Source organism: Anas acuta, chromosome 3 (assembly GCF_963932015.1).
Source record: "Anas acuta chromosome 3, bAnaAcu1.1, whole genome shotgun sequence".
Lineage (NCBI taxonomy): Eukaryota > Metazoa > Chordata > Aves > Anseriformes > Anatidae > Anas > Anas acuta.
Genome location: NC_088981.1, coordinates 112,971,412 through 112,996,456, shown reverse-complemented (window position 1 = coordinate 112,996,456; position 25,045 = coordinate 112,971,412). Strand labels below are relative to the sequence as shown.

Here is a 25,045-nt window from a genome sequence, read left to right as displayed (position 1 = left end):
CTCACTGTGCTGGATACCTTGTCAGAGAACAAAATTTGATAATTTTAACGTCATTTGTTCCATATAATATTATGTTTTCTTACCATCTCTATATCATGTTTGCTTGTGAGCTGGCTCCTTAATCATTTGTTCCAGTATCATTCCATACATTAAGCTTATACATTTGGCATTTCTTGAGTTCTTCTTCTCATCTCCCCCTCCCTCTTCATGTTATCTCATTTGTCATTAATAGTTGAAGATGGATCCCCCCAAAAAACCAAAGCTTTTCAAAACCTTTTGCTGTAGTTGCATCCAACGACTAATATGGGAATACAGACTCATTTGCCATGATCCTGGTGAGTGGTGGGTACACAATTGCTTTGTTAGGTTGGAGAAGCTGAAGAAAAAGTGTAAAGGATGATTTTCTTTTTGTCTGTCAAGCCAAAAAACATATATGCAGTCCACTGTGTCCAGATGCACACAAACTTTGTGCATAATCCGCTAGTTTGAAGCTGTGATGAGAATGGCAATTTTGGTTTTTGAAGAATTTCAAGATTTTGCTCTAAATTGCTCAAAGTCTAAAAGAAAAACACATTTTAAAACATCCGCAGCTTTATTGAACAGAAGCTGTGGGTTTTCTGAGGGGAGGGAAACTGCAATAGTCTCAGCAATTTTGAAAGGAGATTTTGGCTGATGGGATGAAGGGAAGCCAGGCGCTGAGAGCTCTCTTTCAGCCTCTCGTGGTCCCAGCGCCCTGCCCGTCCTGCTGGGTCGCCAACACCAGGACACTCGGCACAGTAGTACGGCCAAACCTGGTGTACATCTCCACCAGGATTTGCCAAATTCCATGTGTCCTCCTCAAAAGAATAGTGTGACAATGGAAATTTGCTTTTCAGTGCTCTCGTGTTATTATTTTTTTTCCCCAGTTGCTCAAGAAGCTCATAGAAGGGATACTCCCAAAGCAGATCTAGAAAATTGTTACTAAGACTTTAAAAACCAGCTATTCCTTCTGGGTGGCTTGTGGCCTGATTCTCCATGTGTGGAGAGTTGATACTTTTGAAAAGTCAGCCATCTTCGAACTGTCTCACAGCTTCTAAAACTGCTAGTCCCTTTGAAAAAGTCAGCTTGCATAGATGATCCATTCCTTTAGCTGGTATTTTGCTGACATGAAAAGAATGCTTATAAGTGAAAGACCTTGCTATATGCAGTTTGTGTTTACAATACTGCCCATGTTGCTTAATGTCTGTCACTATTCATGGGATTCTTCCCTTATTCACAATTGCGAGGAAGTCAGATTTGGTATGCAGAAATTCCTCATAGCAGAGCATTGTCTTTGGAAAAAAAAAACCAAAAACCACAACAATATATATATTTTATCATTCCCTAGTTTAGAAATTGCTGTATATATTTAGGTGTAGAAGTTTCATTACAGGTTCTACTTCTTTGTTTATTTATAACCAATTTCTCATAAAGGTAAATGCATGCAGTGATAGGTAAGGGATCTACAAATTTTTTTTTTGAGAACAAAATAATTTCTTGGTCCAAGGTGTTGGACCAGTCTGTGCTTTTCTATTCTGTTGATATTTGCCAAGTCATAGGCCTTAAGTGCTTTAAAAGAAAGCAGGAGAGGTGATGGAATAACATGAATCATTTTTCCATGCTGAGGCTGTCCACGTGCGACCAGGCTATAGTTTTCTGAATCTAATCTGCACACAGATTGGCATTCCCAGACATCACAAAGGTTATTTCAATGCAAAACATGTGCAGTGGCCAGTGGCTCCCAAAAAACCCTGAGGAAAACCAAGACCTCTCTGTGCAGGTCGCTGCTCTGCTACCGGCACCTCAGCTGATGTGTCAGGTAGAAGTGCTCTGCCCCAGGTGGATGGACCAACTGGACACAATTGATCTTTAATTACAAACATCCTAAACTGTAATGAAAAGATCCCCAGGAAGAACCTGGCCTATATGATCCTGTCCTGCCCATGCTGAAGTTAATATAAATATAAGAGGTTGGAAAATAATGATTTACCAAGCCTGAAGACCCATGGGGTCTCCAACCTGCAATTCCATCACCTGTAAATCCCGAATGTCTTGAGAGGACAAATGCATCTCTCCCCAAACTGCAGCGACCTGGAAAGTGTAATAACGGCACTTTCCTTGGAGATCCTCAGCTCTACTGACGTGCTGCTCAGCCAGTTTGAACGGCGTGGAACAAGCCAGCTCCCTTTAAGTTGGCCAGCAATGCAAACCAAGTTAAGCTTATGTGCATCTATAATGTATGCCTGTATGTATGCCAAACTTGGACGACATTTTGGCTGGCTTTTGGGGAGCTGGCTAAAGATATTCACCACTTCCTTTTTGTTTTGTTACTACCCTGACAGTCTTTCTAGCAAATGCTCTATTTTTATTTGACGTGTATGCACATGGTCCATTTCCATGTGTGTGTGCATAGGAATATATTTCTGCTCTAGCTTGCCCTCGCTTGGAAAGCTGCTGCTAGGAGTTTCTTGTAGCAAAATGAAATTTCGGAAAAAGTCCAATGAAATTAAAAAGCTGCACAGCAAATTTATTATTGTTATTATAGGCTCCCATTCAGGAAAATACTTAAGTATGTGCTTAAGTCCCATTGAAATCATCAAGACTTAAGAACATGCTTAAAGTCAAGCGTATACTTCCTCTGAATTGGGATGTATTTCAGCACATGCTTAAATGCTTTCCTGAACTGGAGCCACAGTCAACAAGAGTGTCCTGTGATGCACAGGACTTTCACTACAAGATTTACTTCTTGCTTGAGACCTACCAGTGCTACACTATGAGTATACACTTCTTAGCTTGCCTCTCCGTTGGTGGCACTCCAAATAGCTTACTGGCTTTTACATTTGGACAAGAACTTGTGAAAGAGACTAGAAACTGGAAAAAAAAAATGAGCCTTGCTAAAGCAATACCTTGGCTTCTCCGATCTCATGTTGCAGCCAACGATTTTTCCCTACAATGGAGATCTGTGCTATTGTGTGTGTGGTATAATTACTAAGACAGATTTTTTTCTTTTTAATGGCACAATAAATAGGATATTTCCTGGCCTGCTCTGCATTTCAAATAGGATTTTCACTTCCCCTTTGGGTTCTGAGTGTAAGGAGAGTAAGTGTCAAAAGGCAGGCGCTTTCCCAATTCTAAAATAGAGAGAGTGCAATCATGTGCAATGTGAATCTAGATTTTGATTGTAAGGATGATGAAATCAATTCTCTCCTTAATCCTTACTTGGAAACATTTGGGTGAACTAGCCTGCCTGCTCTTGCTAACTTGTTAAAATCCTTTTGAAAAAGAAATGTATTTTAGTGTCATCAAAAATATCTGCCTACTTTACCAGAGAGTCCAAGAGAGCAGTGGACAGAATGGTCCCAATGCAATGAAAAATTAAAAGAGAAGGAAAATAGATAAAACCAAATATATTCTGTTCCTGGAGAAAGCACAGAGGTTTCCAATATGCAGCTCTTTCCAGTGCTGCCATTTTTAAGCTAGATGCTTAGTCATTATTAATGACAGTATGTTGCTATAAAGCTTCTATATTTGGGGAAGAACTGGAAACAAAACCTTTTTCCCTCTTAAGGTTAGGTATAATAACATACAGTTGCCTGTATGCATTGCAGTCACTCTGCATCTACCAGTTGGAGTATTTCTGGAACCAGTGAGGAAGTTTATTACAGTTATTTCATTTAAGGCAAAGCAGTAACCTGAACTTGAGTAGAGCCCCCTGTTTGCGTCATTCAGCTATGCTGTGCAGTGGTTGGAGGCTCTCGGTGTTGCTGTTACTTTATAGAAGTGTTTGGCACAAGCTCATAAAATCACCGAGACTTTTTTTTCTCCCTCCTGAAACCTCCTGTAATTTTGTTCCTTGGTGATGTGTTGGTACATCCCCTGCTTGTGCTCACAAATATCTTTAAGCTTTAATTAATTCATTAAAAATAGCTGAATTTTTTAAGGAGAAGTGCCTTATAAATAACAAAGGAGAATACCTTCTTCATTCTTGTCATCGCTCAGACAGAGGCAAGCAGCTGCTGTGATGCTGGGGTTTTCCTAATGTGATTACACTGAGTTCCAGGGCAAGACCATGCATCAAATGGTGCGTAGTACCTAAATGTCACAGGCCAAGTAGAAAAGCATCCTGTTTTGTAGCTAACCTAATAAATAAAGGTTTAAGTGAAGCAACAAGAGTAGAAAGTGATGTTTCCAAGATGGAGCAAAAGAATCCTCCAGCAATTCTGCCTCCACAAACTCCAGGCTTTTCTGTTAGTGGGGTCTACATACATACCATCTAAATTTCATCAGGCTCAGTCGAAATGAAAAGTGGCTAGGTTCATCTTCTGGATGTGCTTCCCTGCCTTGCTCACACAGGGGGCCTCAGGCATCTCAGGGAAACTTCAGTGGGATGAGCACTGGCCAAGGGGTCTCATCCAGCAAATTCCTGAATCCATTTTACTCTTCCATGGTCACTCTGGGTATTTTTTGTCTGAAAAGGTGAGGTGTTTCTCCATAGGGCAAAGGAGGCATTGCTGTTCTGTGGGGAGGAAGAGGCTCTGAAACCCTTTCACAGCACTGAGAGTTACAAGTGCACATTTTAAAATCTCAGTTTCCTTGATCCTGGCATCCACAGAGCCTCAAGTCTATAGCCGATTGCAGTCATTGAATCAGCAATATCCAGCGTTACTGGCAGGGAAGGTGCATATTTCATTGACTTGCTCCTTTCTGTAAGCAGTTGATCACTTTGCTGTGCCTCAGGGAAGCTACATGAGAGAGCTTTTGTGCTCATTTGTGAGTAGCAGCAGGGATAAACGGTGTTTCTACAGCTTGTCAATTATTTGTTCTTTTCTTTCTGTCCACTGTTTGAGTTCTTGATCTTGATTAAGGTATTATTTAATTCCTGCATTTCTGAGCCCTTAAGCTGAGACAGACACATAATAGCTTTGCATTTAGTCGCTACCAGGGTGCTTTAAGCAAGCTGGTTTCCTTTGAAGCTGAAAGTGACTAAGCCTGGGAAGTTCTCTGTTCTTCCTCCTCTCCTCCTAGTAGTTAATAGACTTCACAGGTAATCTCAAGACACTCTGATAAGCCTTTGAAGTTATTACCCACTAAGTTTTTGCTCTTTCTGAGTGCTGAGCATTGAATTGCTGACTGCTGTTAGAAGCAATGAGAAAGGATTCACAAAACCAACAGAGCCTTGCCTATAATTTTTGCTAACAAGAGCTGAATTTAATGGATAAATTGTGTTGCTGGGGAGATTTTGATTCTGTTCCCTCCTCTGTCACCAGTTTGCCTTGTGATTTGTGGTAGCATTTTCAGTTATGCCAGTCACATGAGATCTAAACCCATGAGTCAGACTCCACCCAAATCATGAGCCTGGCTTCCAGATCCAGAAGCTTTGAAAAGAGATCATACCATACTGTGTCGTTAGTTTATCTTTCGTTTCTGGAATTTCCTCTGTGTATTCCCAACATGTCTCTAGCAATTAATGTTTTCCACTCGTCTGGAAGTGTCGGGAAGACGTTCTGACCATTTGGAGCTGTTGGAGGCCTCGTTTGACCTACACAATTACTTTTGTTTTTGATCTCCAAATGAATATTATTTCTTCCAGACTCCACATCTTTTGTCCTCAGTGATTTCTGCACCCCTTTGCCTCACATGACCCATCACTTCTGTCCCTTCATTGCCATTCAGCCACTCTGTCCCACCTTCACTCCTCTCCGGTCTTGAGAGGGGTTTTCACCGTTGCCTTTTAGGGTGGAGGAAGTACAAAAAGATGCACATCTGAGTAATCCTTTACCTTCCTATGAGAATATATAGTTGGAGAATGCAGGGAAATGGCCTCTCTTTCCTGAGAAGTTGAAATTTGTTACTTGCATCACAAGAAGTGGGTTATGAGGACAGGCTGGAGAGTGCCTCCATGCAGGATGGAGACCTATAAGAGGGCTGGTGCTCTGTGTGTTATGGCGATACCAGACCCATTTGCTCAGAAGGTATCTGCAGGACTTGGGAAATCAGGGTTTTATACTCACTTTGAGGGGAGTCAGGTGAAGAGTGAATCAGACTCAATGGAGTTAATAAGACGAAGTAAGTCCAGAGAAGATGGATTGAAGATGGATGTTAAGTGGGAGTCAACCCTTCTGTCTGCACTATTTTGCTCTCTAATTCAGTGGTCAATCTGTTTTTCCTTCAGTTTAAGGTTTGTAATATATTGTTTGCAGACTCTGATAGCCAACTCCACTATGAAGGGTATGATTAGACTGAGATGGTGAAAAAGCCAAGGGGAAATTTGCTGTTGTGTCACTGTTTTTCCCTATGGCATTTGACTCTTTTTAGGAGGGCTAAGAAGTTACAAGTTCTTGGCAAGTGTTTATTAAGCCAAAGCCAAAACAATAAATGTAATTTCACAGTAATTATTGCATGCAACACTGTGGTGCCTGGTATTCCCATGGTAACATTGTCATTGTTCTGCCATGAAATTTGGAGAGCAGAGCTAACTGGTTAATTAATAAAGTTGTGCAAAACTAGTATATTCACTTGCCAAGCAGACAGAAGAAGCATCTTCTCTTGCTCATCTCATACCATACCTCTACTTTATCCACAGTGTTTGCAGGTTCTTGCATATGCCATGTGCCAGGCATTTGGTTGATCTATAATTGCAGGTAGAAGTGCAGCCAAACTGTACCCCCAGATCCAATTATCTCTAAAGTCTGAGTGTTTGATACTGAATCTGAGCCCAGAGAAAAACTCTTTACATAGCCCTAAACTTTACAATGGGCTGTCTCCAAGCCTTGAATCCACACTCCCTCCATATTTTGGTGGATGGGAAGTCTGGAATTTGTTTTTAAACCCCGAATTATCAAAATCTGTGTTGAAGACATGAGAAAGATTCATGACGCCTACCCGATAATCTTTCAGCTAAACTTTTCCTATGCCCATTGTAGCAACTGGACACATCTCAAAATGTTTCTAGTTGGTCTGTGAACGTTTCACAAAACAGCAGTAATTAGAAGTGATTCCTTCTTTAAGATAGAGAAATGCCACTCCACAGCTTGAATATTAATAAGATAAAATTTATGAAAGCAAGCAGAGTAATATAATATTTTCTCCAGAGGAAAAGGACATGTATTTGCTTAGTTCTTTCATCAGCCATTTTCAGACACACACTGTGTGCATAAAATACAGTTATGCAACCCATATGGGTCAACAAAGGAAGGTTGGTTGCTTCACCAGGATTATAAGACTCTTTTAAACACAATGGTACCACAAATTAAAATGGAAATCTATCAAAACCATTATCGTCTTGAAAGCTTTGGCCACAAGCGTAATTATTGTAGAAGGATGTTGTCCTTGGACACAGCTTTGGCTCAGTTCAAACAGTGTTATTTGTATCCCTCTATGGCTTAAAGTCAGAATTTGCATGGCTAAAGACCATAAATTTTTAAAGGAAAAAAAAACACAAGCTGTTTCCTTAGGACTAACACTAGCAGTTTTTTATTGTTTTGTAGTGGTTTGTAGGCAACTCATTAGGTGCTAGAGATAGGAACAGACTGAATGTGGCGGCTGAAGTCTGCCTTGAACTTTGGAAGTCTTCAGATGCAGATTTCTGTCTGGATCCAGTTGTTTGTGTCTGAGGCTCTTTCTTTACTGGACACGAAGAAGAATGAGTGAATGTTAGCCATGTTTGAGTTTAAATCCACTTCCAAATGTCCCCATTTTGGATAGTAAAACGGTGACCAAGTGATGTGCAATCCACGGATTTAGAGCAGAAAACCTGAGTTTCCTAGCATGTCAATGCAGCAGGCAGTCCTGTAGGATGGGAGTAATTGAACATACAGTGAACATATAGTGAGAAGAATATACAGTCTTCTGGATGTTGCTTGCCATAAGCAAAGGACACATCTAGAGCCAGAGCTGTCCCCAGGAGAGGCACCAGGTTGCTTTCTCAAGCACCTGCTGAAGGCTGAATCTTGGATTAACTCCATTATGGAGCTAATGATAAACTAGATAAAATAACAGGCACTGTAGGTTATTTTTGAACTTGTTATTCTTCTTTCAACATCCAATTTCCATCTTGAGGGAGATAAGTGACTAACATATCTGAACTCTATTTTTTGTCTTTTTCCATCCCTCAGGCTGGTATAGATGGAGAAAGCATTGGGAACTGCCCCTTCTCCCAGCGTCTCTTCATGATCCTCTGGCTCAAAGGAGTTGTGTTCAACGTCACCACTGTTGACCTGAAAAGGTAAAAATTGTTCAGTTTAATTGAAAGTAGTTATATGATCCAGTGTTTTTCCAATAGAAAGGCCCCACCAAGTTCAGTGAGATTGGTATCTGGCTTAGAGAGCCTGTGGTGCACAACAAAATAGTTGGGATTCAAGTCTGTTATTTCTTTTTGCACTTGTGGAATGTTTTTATATTAAACAGGGTGTTCAGGGTACTTTAAAAGTATTCTCACCACAAACTGCTGAAGAAATAGAAGGGCAAACTGATTTTGCAGGAACTGTAAATATCTTTGCAGCTACCTGACCATAAAGATTGGTGATTCCATGACCTTTTTTCTCTCTGCAGAAAGCCAGCTGATCTACACAATCTGGCTCCTGGGACCCACCCACCTTTCTTGACTTTTAATGGAGAAGTCAAGACAGATGTTAACAAGATTGAGGAATTCTTGGAAGAGACTCTTGCACCTCCAAAGTAAGAACTTGGGATTTTTTCAGTCAATATGCCATTTCCTAGGAATGAAAGATGTTCTAAGAGGAGTTCCTAAAAAGCACTCCCTCCTACGATCTTTACTTACAGGAGTAATATTTATTTATGAAACTTGCTGGCTTCAGTGAGATGACTTCCATGTGTGAAAGTTACTTGTATGACTAATAACTGCAGAATGTTTTCTCTGTACACATTTCAGGATGCCCTTGTATGCAGAATTAAGGAGACCAATGCTAAAAAAAAAATAAAAAATTGTAGGGGTCTGGTGTCCACATTTTACAGAGCTAAAAATAACCTGGAATGGATGCAGAGCATTGCCACACAAAATATCTGTGCCAGTAAAAGTGTTTTATCATGAAAAACTGAAGGCTTCTGAGCTGTGTGGTGTATTAAAAAGGTTGGAAGGGGAACTGACTGCTGAGTACAAGGAGCTCTGGAGTCAGAAAAATGCTCATTAGCCTCATCAAGAAATGACAAGAGCCCATGACTGGAAATTATAACCAAAATAATTCAGCTTAGAAATAGGGCACAGATTTTTCAATATGTATGAATAAGCATTGGAACAAACAACCAAGGAACATGTCAGATTCACCAGATATGCCTTAGTTAGTCAAGCATTTTGGACTTAGTACAAGGATAACAGAGAAAAAAGATTGCTGGCTTGTGTTTTGGACCTTAAAATCTATGAATCAATGAAAATATTCTCAGTTCCTTATGGAGCATTTTACCTCCAACTGAATGAGCAGCCATAGGACCAGTCGTGAGGCAAGAGATCAGGTACTTAAGTTTTCTGTAGTCTAGTCCAAGACCACTGAAATCAGTAGGAGTCGTTAGTTCATGTTGATCTTTCAGATCAATATATTCCTTTGTGCCAGATGTCTATAAAAACAACAATTCGGAGACTGAAAACTTTATGTTCCTTCACCTGGCTGATGCTAACATGCCTTGCTATTACATCCTGGCAGACGTTTTCAGCTCAGGGAGTTAGACATGACTGCCATTCATAACAGAGAGAGCTGGCTGCCAGCCTCCCCTGCACCTTTCTGAAAATTTATGCTTCCTCCTGATTTAAGGCCACTGTATCTTGGATGGTGGTCACATAAAGCACCAGTGTGATTACCTTTGTCCTGAAGCCATCCCTGTGTAACTGCCCAAATCTCTGCCTTGACAGATACAGATATCATTAAGAGGGTCTTGCCAAGCTGTTGTTTTGAGATAAATGACAATGCTAATTGCAGTTTCTCGTAAAGGGCTTTTTAAAAATGTCTTCTTTTAAATTGTATTTGTAATCATGAGTATAGTGCTGGTAACACGCTGTTACTCTCCAACCTCCTTTCAGATATCCCAAGCTGGCTGCTAAGCACCGGGAATCAAACACTGCTGGAATCGATATCTTCTCCAAATTTTCTGCATACATCAAAAACACCAAGCAGCAGGATAATGCTGGTGAGTAGAGTCATTACCAAATGTGCCGGGGAGTTTTTGTGCTTAGAAGCTGAATTATTTTGCTGTTTTCTCCTCATTTTATTGTAAACTGTGTTGATAATATCAGATACCACTGCTGATAAATTTGAGATGGTAGGTTCAGATGTACTTCACATGTCCACAGTCAAATTAACTACATCTATACCAGTGAATAAGATAGGACAGAGAGCATTCAATAGTAGCCAAGCTTCTCCATCGGAACAGGATCCCACTGAGCTAATAGAGGTGGCTGGTGGCTTGCTCTAACGCTTCTACTCGGCCCAGGCACTTCTTGTGAGGAGTTCTGGTTGTCTGGGTCCAAAATTGTGACAGCAATAGACACAGTACTAAAAGTTTAGTACTGAATTATTGGTGAATGAATGAGCGAATGAACGGAAAGCAATCTGTGCCTTTTTACCCTGCATAATGTCTTAGTTGTAGACATTGACACCAGGCTCTCCCACTTATCTCGTGGTTATGCTATGGTAGTATAGCTCATTTGCTGATATAAACTGAGTCATATTGTGACATTAAATAGAAAGTAACTGAATGGAAATTGAATGAAAGAAGTGGCTTTAAGAAATATAATTGCACGCTGTACACTCCAGACTTTCCCTCATACATTTGTGTCAAAAGAAATACCCTTCCCCCCCCGAAGCTGGATGCCATGCATATTTACACACATCCTACACTCTCTTCTTAATGAAATCACTTTTCTTCTGCACATTCCTTTCCCCTCAGAGAGGCACAGCTCCAGCTAGTGCAAGCTCCTGTTGCTCCATGAAAGCAAATGGATTTACACTGTCATATCCCTTGAGATGATCTAGCAGAGAACTTGCAGTCATTCATTGACGTTCATCTTACCTTGTATTACTAATTTCACAGAGACCTAAGGCATGCTAAACACCATGCAGTCATCACATTGTTCAGAGAAAAGTAGATTTTTCAGGTTCCAGCTCTGCCACAGATTTCATTTGTGCGATTATATTTCATTGCCTGGGGCTGACTCATGAGATGAAAATGGGGAAATGATGATTTATGTCAGATAAAAATCTGCTCCTTAATATTTTTTTGTGTTGTTAACAGAAGGAAATAATTATAGTGCTTCACTTTGCAGGGATGCTAAAAAGTTATTTTTTTTGTCTGCTGCCAATGGGATGCTCAGCTAACCTCTGTAGGAAGGCTTGTAAAAAGAAGATAAATTAAGAGTTAACTTAAATAGATGTTACAGTTAAAATAAATATCTTGGCCATTTACAAGGAATTTTTATGGTCCGTGGTGCAACTGTAAGCCTTAAATTCAGCTGTGTTGTCCCTTGTATTCTAAAACTGTCACAAGTATTTGTCCACATGTAAAATCCTGCTGTGTTGCTTCTCAGTGACTCTGCAAAATGCAGATCCCTGGACTTGTAAGGGCTGGCAGCTCCTGCTGGTAATAAATGGCAGTCCTAGAGGTGTCCGCATCTGGCTGCAACCAGTGCTGGAATTCAAGGTTGGATATCTGCTACTGTGAGATAAAGAATCTAACCCTGCAAAGTGCTCCTGGTGGGCTGTCTACATTTGTTCTATCTCCAGTGTGATTAATGGGAGCTTTCCCTAGTTCTGCCTAGCAAACTTGGTTTAAGTACTTTTGCAAAGAAAATGAAAATCCTTCTCCAAGGCAATTGAGCATACCTTGGTTATAGGGAAAAGAGATAGTAAGCTGCAAGACAGCAACAAACTTTGCCCTGTGCAAACTTCCTTACCCCATTTTGTTGCTGGTTCATGCTCCTGTGATAAGCAGACACACACTGGTACTCGGCTTTCCTCTTTGAAGTAGAGAAGTGTTTTTAGCTTAATTTTTTACAGCTGGAGTGCTGCAGCACAAGGAAAATAAAGCTGAGATGAGCAGAGTACCTATGTGTTCTTTGTAACACTGTTGTGAAGTGTCTGAGGACCTCTGAGTACTTGGGTCTGGGAGGAGAGTTTTACAAAATCTGGGAATTAGATCTCAATTTTAGCAGAGTAATTGACTTCAATTTTTCAAAGGCTGAGCAAGAAAAGTATTTCCCTTATCTCAGGGACACTTTACTCACTTTCCAGTTCATCTGAACCTACAGCAGTTATTCTCAAGGCTGATTTGGATGGCAGATAATGAGTTAATTAAAAGGTAGCTGTGTTGAATTTCTTGGGCAGAGAAGAGATTATGTGCAAAAAAAGAAAAGAAAAGAAAGGATTGCATCAGTGCATACATAATTCCTAATGCAGCTATTTTGGATGGGTATTTTTTTAAATTGAAGCATCAATCAAAAAGGGATCTGGTACTCTAGCCTTGATCTGATACATTACATTTTGCAAAAGATTTTGGCAGCTTACCCTCCCTATATAACAGCAGAAATAATTATATATTGCTCTGTAAAAACAGAAAGCAAGTTCTAAATATATTACATATGATATATGATGGTGTATGACAGATGATAGATAGATCATAAATGATGATATAATATATGATATATAGTAATATAATATATGATACTATACACTAGATACTATACAGTTAGGAGGAATGTCCCTTTCCCTATCTCCATGTGAGTAGGTAAGGTCCAAAAAGAACAGAGGTTGCTGCTTGTGGCTATTTCCTATACACAGCAACTCGCAAATAGATGTAATGGCACGTCTCGTATCCATCCTCTATTTGAGTCCTAGCTTCAGCTGACTCAAATTTGTGGGTTAAACTGGAAAGCCACACCAGTGACTGGGACATCTGTTGTACATGATCAAAATAGAAGAACACTTGTCAATAAAACCAAAGCAGAATGGAGACCCCAGACCATTACATCAAAAATAATTCTAATTGTTTTTGGTTGGGAATAGGAGAGTGTTGGATACCATGTATCCTAAATCACCAAACATCAGGTTGTTTAAATTTTAGTCTCTTAACTTGGAAGTCAGGGAGGTGAATTCATTGAGGCACGGGATATCAGGATGGGAATTTGTAGCATCCACTGTTCTCTAGCTGTAAGAAGTGTGGTTAGGTAAAATTATATATGATCATTCTTCAGGGCATCCTGGTTTAGCAGAGATCATGAGATCTAAGTAACATGAGCTCTTACTACAGCCTGTGGCTATGAAATCTTTGCGGAAAAGTGGTGTGAAGTGGTTGGGATTATTAATGAGATTTACACAGTAGGAGGATACTGGATGTGAGAGTTAATGAGAACCCAATGCATGCCAAAGATAAGCCTAAACTAGTGTTTCTCCCAGGAGGGTTTACAGCTAGGGTCGTACAACAATTTCAGACTTCAAGTGATGCCATCACTTGGCTATTTGTTATGGAGAGATGGTGAGAAGGCACTAATAACAGAGCCTGTAGCCTTTAAGCGTCTTATTTTTTTTTAATTATTTTTATTTTTTTTTAATTCCTGAAAGTGGAAATGTCATGAAAAACTAAGATTTGTAATTTCTTGGTTTAGTGTTTGAATTCTTACATGTAAGTAGACACAATGATACATATGTTTGTTTGTTTCTAAGATTGTGATACCCTCTGCTGGCAAATATGTGAATGTATAAAGCAGGAAGCTTTACAATCAAGGATGAAACATCTCCCTGAAATACTAGGTTTCCTTCTGCCAAGACAGTTTCCTCCTACAAATGTGACATTGTCAGAAGAGAAGTGCTTCATAGAAACCTATGGATTTTGACAAAATTTTCAAGGAAAAAATTGTATTTTTCTGGATGAATTTAAATTAGATGTACAATGTTTTAAAATCACATAGACTAATAGTACTTCCCCCACACCCATTTCTTCTCTCTCTCTCTGTCTCTGTCTCTGTCTCTCTTTCTCTTTTCCTTCCTTCCTTCCTTCCTTCCTTCCTTCCTTCCTTCCTTCCTTCCTTCCTTCCTTCCTTCCTTCCTTCCTTCCTTCCTTCCTTCCTTCCTTCCTTCCTTCCTTCCTTCCTTCCTCCTTTTTTTTTTTTTTTCATTTTTATCCTTTTTTTCCTCTTTTTTCTTTCTTTCCTCTTTTTTTTTTTCTTTTTTTTTTTTTCTTCTGGATTCATGCAGTACTTCATTAGCCACATGCCATTATGTTTCATGTCTGGCACAGAAACAGGTGATAACCTTCTCGTGTAAGGCTGCATGGCAATATGTTATTGATCATGATTCATTCACTTACCAAAGGTATTTGGCAGCTAGACTGCCCTGATTTAATAGCTCCCTGAATCTCTGATGCTTTTTTTCCATCTTTGTTTTGCTAACTTTTCTGTCTTATAATATAAAAATGTTGAAAGGTTTGGAATGGGCTGGCTAGGGCTGTAAGCCCAGAAGCAAACATGCTCATGCCATATCAAAGTCCCACCACTTTTAAGCTTCTTGAAAGGGAAGGAATTGATTCCAGATTCTCAGGATGTGGCAAGCTGTGTTTAAAGAAAGTGTGTGCATTTATTATTTCAAGTCACTTCAATTACAACGGGCTTGATTCCTTCCACCCCCCATGTCACTCGATAATTTTATAACAGGCCTCTCTGAAGGAGTGATCATCTCATCGCAAGAATAGGGCCACATCTGGCTTAGATAGCGCAACTGGGTTATTCAGTCCTCCGACCCTTGCCACTGGACTTGGCCACTCAAAATTATGAGAAGTGCTCATTCACTTCATGGCTCATTCTCCTTCATGGAAGAAAGCAGTGGCAGTATTCTTCAAAATTATCTCTTCCTCAGGTTCAGGTTGCTCAAGTTTGCATGACAAATCTGAGACTTTTGGGCTGCTTCGCAGCTGTGTAATATCCAGTAGACTTTGTCTGAGAAAGGATCTCGGAAAGAAATCAAGGTCCTGGGAGCTTACTCGGGTTCCTTTTGTTGATGCTGGGCAAATCACTCAAGCTCTGTACAGTAACCAGGGTAGTAACAACTTATCTATTCATCAGAGGAGGATGCAATTTAATTAATTGGAATGCTGTGTACGTATTCAGTATCCTGCTTATTATTTTTCTTGCAAGACTGTATACTGCAAACCAAGGGGACAGCCTGTAGTAACCACCCATTAACCGTTCCGCCTCAAATTCTAAGTTCTTTGGCTCATAGAATGAGCCCTTTGATTTCATTTATGAGCTTAAAAAGTTGTTCTTGAATTGAGTTCTTAGGGGGCACCAGCTCCAGTGTGGGTGGGCGCATTCATTAGTGGTACGGAAGGATATTTCACTGTACAGCTCTTCAGAAGGCGCTGAGCTGGGAGACCACCAGCATGATTTCGTGCACAGGAATTTCCAGCCGTCTGACCAGAGGACTCCACGTGTCTGGTTTGGATTTACATCAAGAGGCCAAAAATAAAAGAGCATTTAAATCATTAACTTACATGTGATTAAATGCTGTTCACCTCTTTCAGTAGCTACATCACACTCTGTGGTTAAGCGCGTGAGGTGGGAAATGTCTCTCTTCGTGTGCTGAGTGTGTGTGCATACAGTAGGTATGCGAACACGGACAGGGCTGGGATTAAGGCTGGCCTACATCAGTTTTAAGCTGCTGTGACTCTGTGGAGTTTCTTCTGCTGAGAAGAGTCAGACACCCCATATAGGTAGGTGCACAGGCTGGACAGTGTGCTCTGGTCCTTTCTAGAAGCCATCGCATACCTCCTTAAACCAGCAGAATAGTAATTCCCTCCAGAAACCCACCTTGAATATTTACTGCAGTGATGGATCTGTGGTGCAGACCCTTTGTGGTGAGCTCCTTGATGCTGTGGGTCAGCTGGTGTCATCCCAACAAACAGGGTCTGGTAAGCTCCTGTTGATTTTAATGGAGCAAGGTAAAGTAAAAAAGCTGTTTGAATGCCCTTAGATGGATGAGGAGTTTCCTTCAGCAGGAATCTTGGAGCAGGCTCTAACTAAGGACCGATGTTAATGCTTTACAACTTTTGCATAGATTTTCAAGGTGCCATATAAATACATAGGTATATATGAGTGTCTGTGTATCAACTTGCCATTAAATTTTTTCCTTCTTCCTCTTTAGTTGCAGAATTTCCCTTTTCTACCACAACCCCCCACACCTGTCCAAGACCCGGCATGAGCCATAATTTGTCCTACACTGTGATGATATTAAGTTTTCTCTGTCGTGCAACCAGGATGGACTAGAAATAGCTTTTAAAATCATTTTAGAGAAAAGGAGTTGCTTTATGATGGGCTTTCTAACTATGGAACGTCTCAGGATGACAGATCTTTAACTGTGGCATTTTGACGGACAAAAAAGCTATTTTAGAACATTTTAAACAAGTTTTTATGGCTCCCTCTGAGCTGAGTACTGTTGGGTTCGCGGTAACTAAAGTGCCTGGCAGCTTTACAAAACCAGTCCTAGTATAAAAAAATACCCAGTCTTTAAAACATATGTAAAATAGCTTTTCTGCAACATTTGTGGCACATAAAGTACCGAATACATGTTGGTGAGTGCGATATAAAGATTTTATTGCTGTTCATTTGGGATGACCCGTATAACTCACTCATGATATGTTAATAAAACTGTTCTCCACTCTGTCTTTTTATAAAAACACACAAATAAAGATCACTAAAATAGTGGTGATAGCTGTGTGCGAACTTCTTAAGGAGTGCAGCAAGTTGCACTCGGCATCCATCCTAAATTGCTTTATCTCCACTATGCCCAGTAATCAAAGACCAGTTTTAAAATGCTCAGAAACAGCATTTTACAGAAGAAGTTTGCTGGAGAAATAACTTTTTGAAAACTTCCCTCAAAATTATTCTGGCTGGAGGCCCAGAGCCATCAATATTCTGTCTGGTACCATTGACAGGTTTAAGGACCGATATCTTTTGACCCGCCAAAAGTAAGAACTGAAATTTTTTCAGTTTTCCAAAATGATAACAAACCATCGCCTTAACCTTAGAAGCATGTACCTTACTAGGGAAAGTTTCTGAACTTTCCTATCATTTAGTTTTTTGGTTTTTTTTTTTCTTCCTCTAAGACCTTCCAACTTAATTTTGCTAATTAAGGCATGAAGATTTTCTGATGGAAATGTGAAAAATAATATTTGAAGCCAGTAGAAGACTAAAACTCTCTGTAAGTCCAGATGTGGTCAGACTGCAGGACCTCCAAGGCAGGGGCTTGGTAATGCTGATTAGCACACTTAGCTGCAGGCTCTCTGGGAACAGTAAACATTTACCATTAATGTACTCACAGACATCATTTTCTGACACATCTGTGTATGCATGTCAATGTAGCTCTGTGAGCACAGCATGCCATATGGAGGGAGAGAGAAACAAAAAAAAAAAGAAAGAAAGAATATATATATTTATATACATATGTGACAGAGAATATGAAAAACCCTAGAAACTAGGTGACAACATGTGCTGAAGTCCACAAAGTTAATGGTGCGCTCAAATGACGGCATGTTCCTGAGCATTTGCTGAATCAGGGCCTATATGCACAGGCCAGGCCTAGACTGAAATCCTTGCAATGGGAACAGTAGTTGGCAGATGCTCTTCTTTAAGAGGGAATTATTTCCCCTGTGTGTTTGAATATTCCTCCAAGTGCTGCTGGCTGCACTGGGATTCTTTGTTCTGTTTCCCAGCCGAGCTCCCTCGCTTGTACACAGGAGCGGTAGCACAGCTGGAAATGGATTAGAGCAATCTGGCGGCAGCAGTCCTGGGAGGAATTAAGTGCCTCGCTGCTGGAATGGGAGGCCTAAATTACATTATTATTTAGGATTCGGTTTTAACTTCATTGCTCTGCTGTTTCGCACGGGTGGGTAACTCCACTGGTTGCCATATACTTGGTGCATCTTACGCATGCATCAAGATTTCAATGAAGTTATGGCATTACTCAGTAAAATATCCAAATCTTACATGCGCAAATGTCTAGAATTAAGCACCCAACTGGTCCTACGATCCCAAGAGGGTTCATAGGCTTATATTTAGCAACGGTAGAGTGAGCTATCACATGAGAGAGAGCCCAGCAACTGGCTCCTGATTTTGCTGAAGTAAGTTTGCAAAACTGTTAGTGACTTCAAAGGGAGAAGGATTGGCCCAGAATCTGTTTTTCCCAAAACATATTTTTTTGTTTTATGCATGCAAATGTTCTTCATAAAATAAGTGGGAAGAGAAGAATGAGACAACTGAAAATCAGTGTTGCTAATTTTCTTTATTAAAGGGGATCCTAAATAGTTGACATTTAGCTTGAAAACAGTGCTGGGAAAAAAAAAAAAAGGTGACTAAATGAGAATTGGAGACACAGTTCTTTTCTAATATTCAGATTTTTTTTTATTATTTTTTTTTTCTGATTGAAAAAATAAATAATTTCACAGAGTTTGAGGCTAGAAGGACCTTTGGGATTTTTATTAAGATCTCTTGCAAAGCACAACCCGGCCAGTTTCACCCATTAGCAAATATGTTAGTATTTCAGTCCTTTAGAGTATAAGTTATTTTCCATTTGAGCAGAGAATAGGAGAAACTGAAGTTTCTTTGATGCACAATGCCCCTCTATGGGGGAAATGTGTTGAATGAGAGCTGCTCAGATGATGGCAATAACTCGTCGATATTCTGCACTGCAGAAGGTGAATCCCTGGTGACTCAGTGAGTCAAAGCTGAAAAAAAAAATATTCTGAACCTTAACCTGGAGTCAGGATGACCCTAAAAGTGCGAGGAAGGCATCTACGCAGCAATACTTTATCCCTGAGTTCAAGGCATTGGTCCGTCTAATCCAAAATCCAGCTGCTCCCCTGATACTGTGATCAAATATTGAGAGATGAGATTTAATTGCAGTTACTGCCTTACTATTGAGTAGCAAATTCTCTCTGACAGTGAGGGTGGCACAGGCAACCCAGCTCTGTCCTTGTTACAGGACATCAGAGATGACACTAAGGATGTAAAAGTACCTAGACTGTGTCCTTCCCATGCAGCATTATCCCTCTCTAGCCCAGTTTCTCCCATTTCTGCCAGAACTGGATTAAAAACCCCTTTTCTTAGTCCCTTTATAAACACCCCAAGAAGTTAAGTCTGCCTCTGCTCCCTCCTACTTGTTCCTTAAGCAGTGCAGTGCTTTGGCAATGTGGAAACTGAAATTTGTCCAGCTTCCAGCCATTAGACCTCTCCGTGCCTTTGTCAGCAGAGCTCTGCTCACATTGCTCACTCACACCTCACAGATATTTTGCCCGTGGGTGAGTAGCTGCACACATTTAGCCTCCTGGCCTTCTCTCTGATAAGTCAAACAAATAAACTCTTCAAACCTGACATTTTGAGGCTTGTTTGCCAGTCCTTGAGCACTATATTTTTGTTCTCCTTTAACCTCTCTCTGGAATTTCCAAAGACTTTTTTCATTGGGGACACCAGAACTGGGAAAAATGTTCTTAATACTTGTCACAACAGGGTTGTTGCAAAAGAGGGAGTATGACCTCCTTACTACTGCTTGGAAATTTGTTAGGCATCCCAACATAATTTAATCTTTTTTGCTGCTGCTCCATTCAGAACACTGAAGTTAAGGCACACTCATGATGATCCCTAAGTCATTTAGTGGGGTTTCAAAAAAAAATCTCAGAAGCAGAGAAACAGTGGAATAGACTAAAGACATGAGTCATTTGTAGTTCTTATTGTCTCATTATTTATTTTTTTAATATATCTCAGTAATGATTTTTTTGAGCACAAAGGACACATGAGAGGGAAACAGCAGTGCCTAGCCAGCAGAACCTGAGGATACCAGAAACATTAAAATAAAAATAAGTTAAGGCTGAGATCTGCTATGTGAACAGAGGGATTTGGGGACCCAATAAGCTTTTAAAATTTCATTCTCAGATTCTGCTGGCTAGGCATTGCTGCTTCCCTCTCATGTGTCTTCGCTGCTGTTTAAGTGAAATAAATTAGTTGGAATTGTTGGAGTGCAATTGGGATTATCCCGCTGTAAAGAAAAGGGGACTTTATTCCACTATACCCCCAGGATTTAAATAAATTAATCTTAAAGTTGGAAGCATCAACAGCCTGTAGAACAATTTTCTTTGCTTAAACATTAGAACACAAGGGGTCCCCACAGCACTGTCACAGAAGCCTAGTTACATGCTCTACCAGAAGCTAACTTTTCCCTTATTTTAATGCAGAAAAATGTAGCTAATTCTTCTTTGTCAGTCCCAGAATCATCTTGATTGCTCTGTGCTAGTAAAACAAAACTTCACACTCAGAGTAAAAACACAGTACCTTAAAAATCAAGATACCATAGTGATAATCTCATGCTATAACTATATGGCTTGATAATGTGTAGGGATTTCTTTTTTTTTTTTTTTTTCAGGGTTCTGATGCAAATCAGCTGCTGCTTGTCTACACTTGGTTAGGGACACCTGCACAAGACTAGCATTGCAAATGTCAGGATTAGGCCCTTGGGGACGTGATCTAGAAGAGATGCTTGTCACTTACATGCTGCTATAGGGTTACGATGATTTGTGAAATGCAAGTTAGGTACTGCCCTTCCTGGGGCACTTGTAGGCCAGTAGTTTTACATTCAGTTGCTTCCTGCCCTCAGGGTCACTTGGACTCCTAGGAGACTTGGAAATGAACCTTGCTTTTGGTGTTTCTCTAACACCTGGGTTTTCTTAAAAAATAGCTCCAGTTTGGAGGTGCTCCAGTTGTGTTCTTCATGATAACATTACAAACATTATATTTATTATTGCCTCCACATTAAAACAAAGAAAAGGGAAGGAATAAACATGAGATTTAACCTAAAACTACAACCAAGTCAAAACAAACTTTCTAGAAACTTGAGAATTATGTGTTTAGATTTCTTTCTGAAGACGTTATCAATTCACCTGTTTCAACAGGTTTAATCTGAGAGTAGGACAGATGCTACCACAAAAATGGGATGATGTCTCTTACTTTTGTTGTAGTTACAGTTTATTTCTCTCTAACCTGAAACAAATATTCATGGCTGGTACATTACTGCTTTTACCAATGTAAAGTTTGTGGCTGAAGAGTGCTATCATTCTTATTTTGTATATGGGAAGTAGAGAATTTAAATCATTTATGCAAGGTCATGTAGAATAGCTTGGAAGAAAAGACTTGAACTCAGGTCTCCCAAATCCAGGTAACCTCCTGTGAATCATTGTGCTCTGGCTGAGGGAAATTTACCTGGGGAACTGAGATTTCTGCTCAATTATACAGCAATGTGCTTTTTGTAGAGTTTGACAGGTCTGTCAAAATATCCCTGACCTTTAGGATGAAGCTCTGATTGAGCAGTCCACATCCTAGATGTTTGTAGATGGGGTAGGAAGGGAAGGGAAATTCCTTTAGTGTTGCGTTTTAACATTATTAATATATCTGCCCTGGACAGCTAGGTTAGACTAGATACCTAACATTTAGATAGCTGAAGGTAGACAAGGTGAGTCCCACCCATAAGTACCTCAATAGATTTTCTGGTGTCTGGTTTCCTAAGGTTGCTTTGGTTATCTAGTGGCTCTATTTCAGCTCCATGTTCCCCTGAGATCTGGCTGCAGTGCTCTTGGGGTTTAGCAACTCCGTTGCTCTCAGTGGACATACACAGAATGTATGTACATGGAAAATATGTGCCTATTTATGCTTGGTTCTCCTCTGTGTACACAACAAGGTCTTAATTGATTCATTAAGCCAGTGGAAACAGACAGGAGGATTGCTACTTTTCAGCGTGGGCATTTACCTTTATTGTGGGAACATGCTCAAGTCTCTGTTCTAGTGAATATTGAATTATTTATCTAGAGTGGAACATCTTTAATAGCAGAGGTGACTCACCCCAGAAACTACCTTTGTCCCAGAGTTAGGCATCTAAATGGCTTGGATGCATGGGAGCCACACCTCCATCCTTCTCCTTTTGGTGACTAACCACTCATTTGCCTCTCAATATAGATCCTCCTTAGAGCTGGGGATTTTATAGGGCAGAAATATGCCTGGAAATGGGATGTTGCAATGCTCAAATCAGTGATGTACTTGCCCTTTGGGGTGTGAACCCTAAATATCTCAGTAACTTTAAAAGAATGGCGGGTATTATCCTAACATCACTTAGGTGAACTGTGAAATTATAGTCCAAGGGTGGGATTCATCTTGCCCAACTTCACCTTCCCGAAAGTTAGGTGTCTAGTCTGAGCTAGTCCTTTAGGTTTCGTGTGTGATTCGTGCAGTAAGAAGGGCATGAGTGGCGTGAGTCACCAGCTTGCATCAGGTGTCGGGCAGCTGGAGGGGATTGCTCTCCAGAGATGCTCTGTACCTCTGGGCAGAGAGGGAGCCTACAAAACCAGCTGAGACGAGACACCTGTCTTTTAAATGGCTAAACAGAGGAAATCAAGGCAGCACTCAAATCTCCAGGGTTGTATTGAAATCACGGGGAGAAATATAAACTGTTCAATATGCAGTACAGTGGCAGTAATACATATTGCAGTCGCAGCTCCTCCATGTGAGAAGGATTAATCTATCCAGATTAAAGTTACAATACTCTGTTGAGCCTGCCTGAAAAAAAAATGAGCAGGATGTAGAAAAAAGAGAGTGAAAATATGAATCCTTGGTCTTTAATCAGACTGTCAGACTAGTAGAATGATATTATTTTCTTACCTTAAATTGCTGTTTCTTAGCTGGTTTTCCTCTCCTACCAGAAAACAGTATTGGGTCTCATATAATATCAAACTCTGTGAATCTGGAAGTGATCAGGAAAGGTGGTTTGTTTTTTTAAAGGAGAAATAAATCTCAGATTGTTTGTGTGAGACTGTGAATATTTATGTACTGTTCCCTCTCTTCCCTCATTGCATATTTCACCAAGTTCATTTGCGTGTGTTACAGGATAAATCTTACTGGAGGGCAGTGGAAGAAAGCAGTAAAAAGAAAAAGCATCAATCAGTTGTCCAGGGTAGCAGCAGGAATCATTGTTCATTTTTGTACATGGATCACTGTTTGTTGAACTTGCCTAGGCTTGACAATTAAGAAACTTGCAACTCTGCTGAGGTCAGTCTCAAGTGATTTCAGATGATAGCTACAAATGCCATCGTATTGCTGGACTTCAATGACTTTTCAGTCTTGTTGTCACAGTGCTATCAGTGGTATTCCCTTTTGAAGAGGGCCACATATATTTTACTTTGGCTTGGACAAAATATTTTGTGATAAAATGTTTATTTGACAAAAAAAAAAAAATACCACGGGAGGTGTTGGTATTTTAAATTATGGTCAAATGTGAGTTGAATGTGGTGAATAATGACTTTTGAAAAGAAAAAGTATTTTCTCCTAATCTTGTTGAAACAAAGGATTCTTCTTTTTCTTCCTCTTTTTGAATTTGGAAAAAAAAATGAAAATTTTAATTCAAAGGTTATAAATATTTGGAAAGTCACCTGAAAATCATTGAATATGTAGGCATGACTTAAACAAACAACCTAAAACACAATTTTCCTTTTGTTTTTACCTTTGGAAAATTTATGTTATTTTTCTTTAAGACTGTTTTAAAAATGTAAGCAGTTTTACTCTCTTTTAATGTAGATCAAATAGTTTTTATGTTCAATTTGACCAAAGAATCAATTGTTCTTATTGCTTTTATTGTGCTGTCCATGCTTTGCTGTAATAACCAGCAAGTAAAATCCTCATCCTGCAAATGGTTCCACTCAGACACGTAAAACAGGAGTCATCTCACCCAATTTTAGCTATTTTAAATTTAGGCGGCCAGTCTGCCTGTTCTCAAAAGAGAGAGCAAGGCTCCTCTGGTGGTAATTCAGCTTTTCCTAGGCTACTATTTTAAGATGGAATGATTTGCCTTCCAGTGGCTCCTTCAGGCCACAGAGATTGGTGTTTATGTGCTTTGTCTGCTTTGCTATTTCTCCTCATCCCAGCATTAAACAAGGAAGGAAATATTTGAGTTCAAGGAAGGGGAAGAAGAGTCCTTGTCTGACCTCTGCAAATGCAGTGGGTGTGGATGGTCTGAATCAGTTTTACTTTTTCCGAACCATTTTTCTTTTACTACTTTCTAGTTACTTTCCATTTTGCTTCAGCCTTATTTGACCCATAGAAAATAGAGATGGAAACAACCTACGACGCTGGAAGTTTTATGGCCACTATTATTCAGGAGGTCAGATTAAATGATTCTAATAGTCCTTTTTTGGCTTTAAAAGCTGCTGGAGAAATCCTAACCCCACTGAAGTCAACAGCAAAACTTTCACAGGCTTCAGTTTGGCCAAAATTTCACCCAAACTATCTACTAATGAATCTTTGAATCTGGCCCTCCTCCTGACTTGCAGGATTGCTCTGTGCATTTACATTTTCCTATGTTTTGTTCAGTTCAGTTCAGTGGTATAAATGTTTCAAGACAGAAGGATTTCTCTTTGTCCCCTGGAAATAGTTGCACAGGCTAATAGTTTAAGGAAGTTTTTGCTTGAAGAGTTGAATAACAGAGCCAAATCTGGTCTTGGTTGAACTGGAGTAAATATGGAATAGCTTGTTGACAATGTGGAGTTACTCCTCTTTTATGTCAGTGTAACTGAGAGCACAATTTTGCCAATTATTAGCTTTTGTTACATTATTTGTATTTCTGTGCATGTCAGGATTTGTTAATCTCATTGTTCAACATCAAGTAACCTTTTGCTGAAAACAGAGCGTCATTGTGAATTAGGTATCATCAGCTAAATTGAACCTCACCCCGTGCATTTGACAGATGGTAATACATTCATTAAGTGTTCTGTGGTTGCTTTGAGGTTGGAAAGTGCTATTTTTCTGGCTTCTAACTCAGAATTCTTAAGGAAAGTTGTATAAAAGCATAGTTTTGTGGAGAGGAGGAAACTCACAGAGCTCGTGAGTATTATTATTTTTTTTTTACTGATAGCGTTGTTCACTATTGTTGGGATGACACAGCAGGATTGTGACTGATGTAAATTGACTTTGGCTGCATAAATAACCCAGAACACAGCAGTGAAGGGT

General features: G+C 39.9%; 1 protein-coding gene across 2 annotated transcripts in view; it reads left to right on the top strand.

The window, feature by feature from the left end:
* CLIC5 (chloride intracellular channel 5) overlaps positions 1–25,045 on the top strand; it is a 74,695-nt gene that overhangs the window by 33,746 nt on the left and 15,904 nt on the right. For both annotated transcript variants that reach the window (XM_068678804.1, XM_068678805.1), the window contains exons 2-4: positions 8,133–8,242; positions 8,569–8,694; positions 10,049–10,155. In XM_068678804.1, coding sequence (XP_068534905.1) covers positions 8,133–8,242; positions 8,569–8,694; positions 10,049–10,155 — 343 coding nt within the window. The remainder of the gene's footprint in view (positions 1–8,132; positions 8,243–8,568; positions 8,695–10,048; positions 10,156–25,045) is intronic.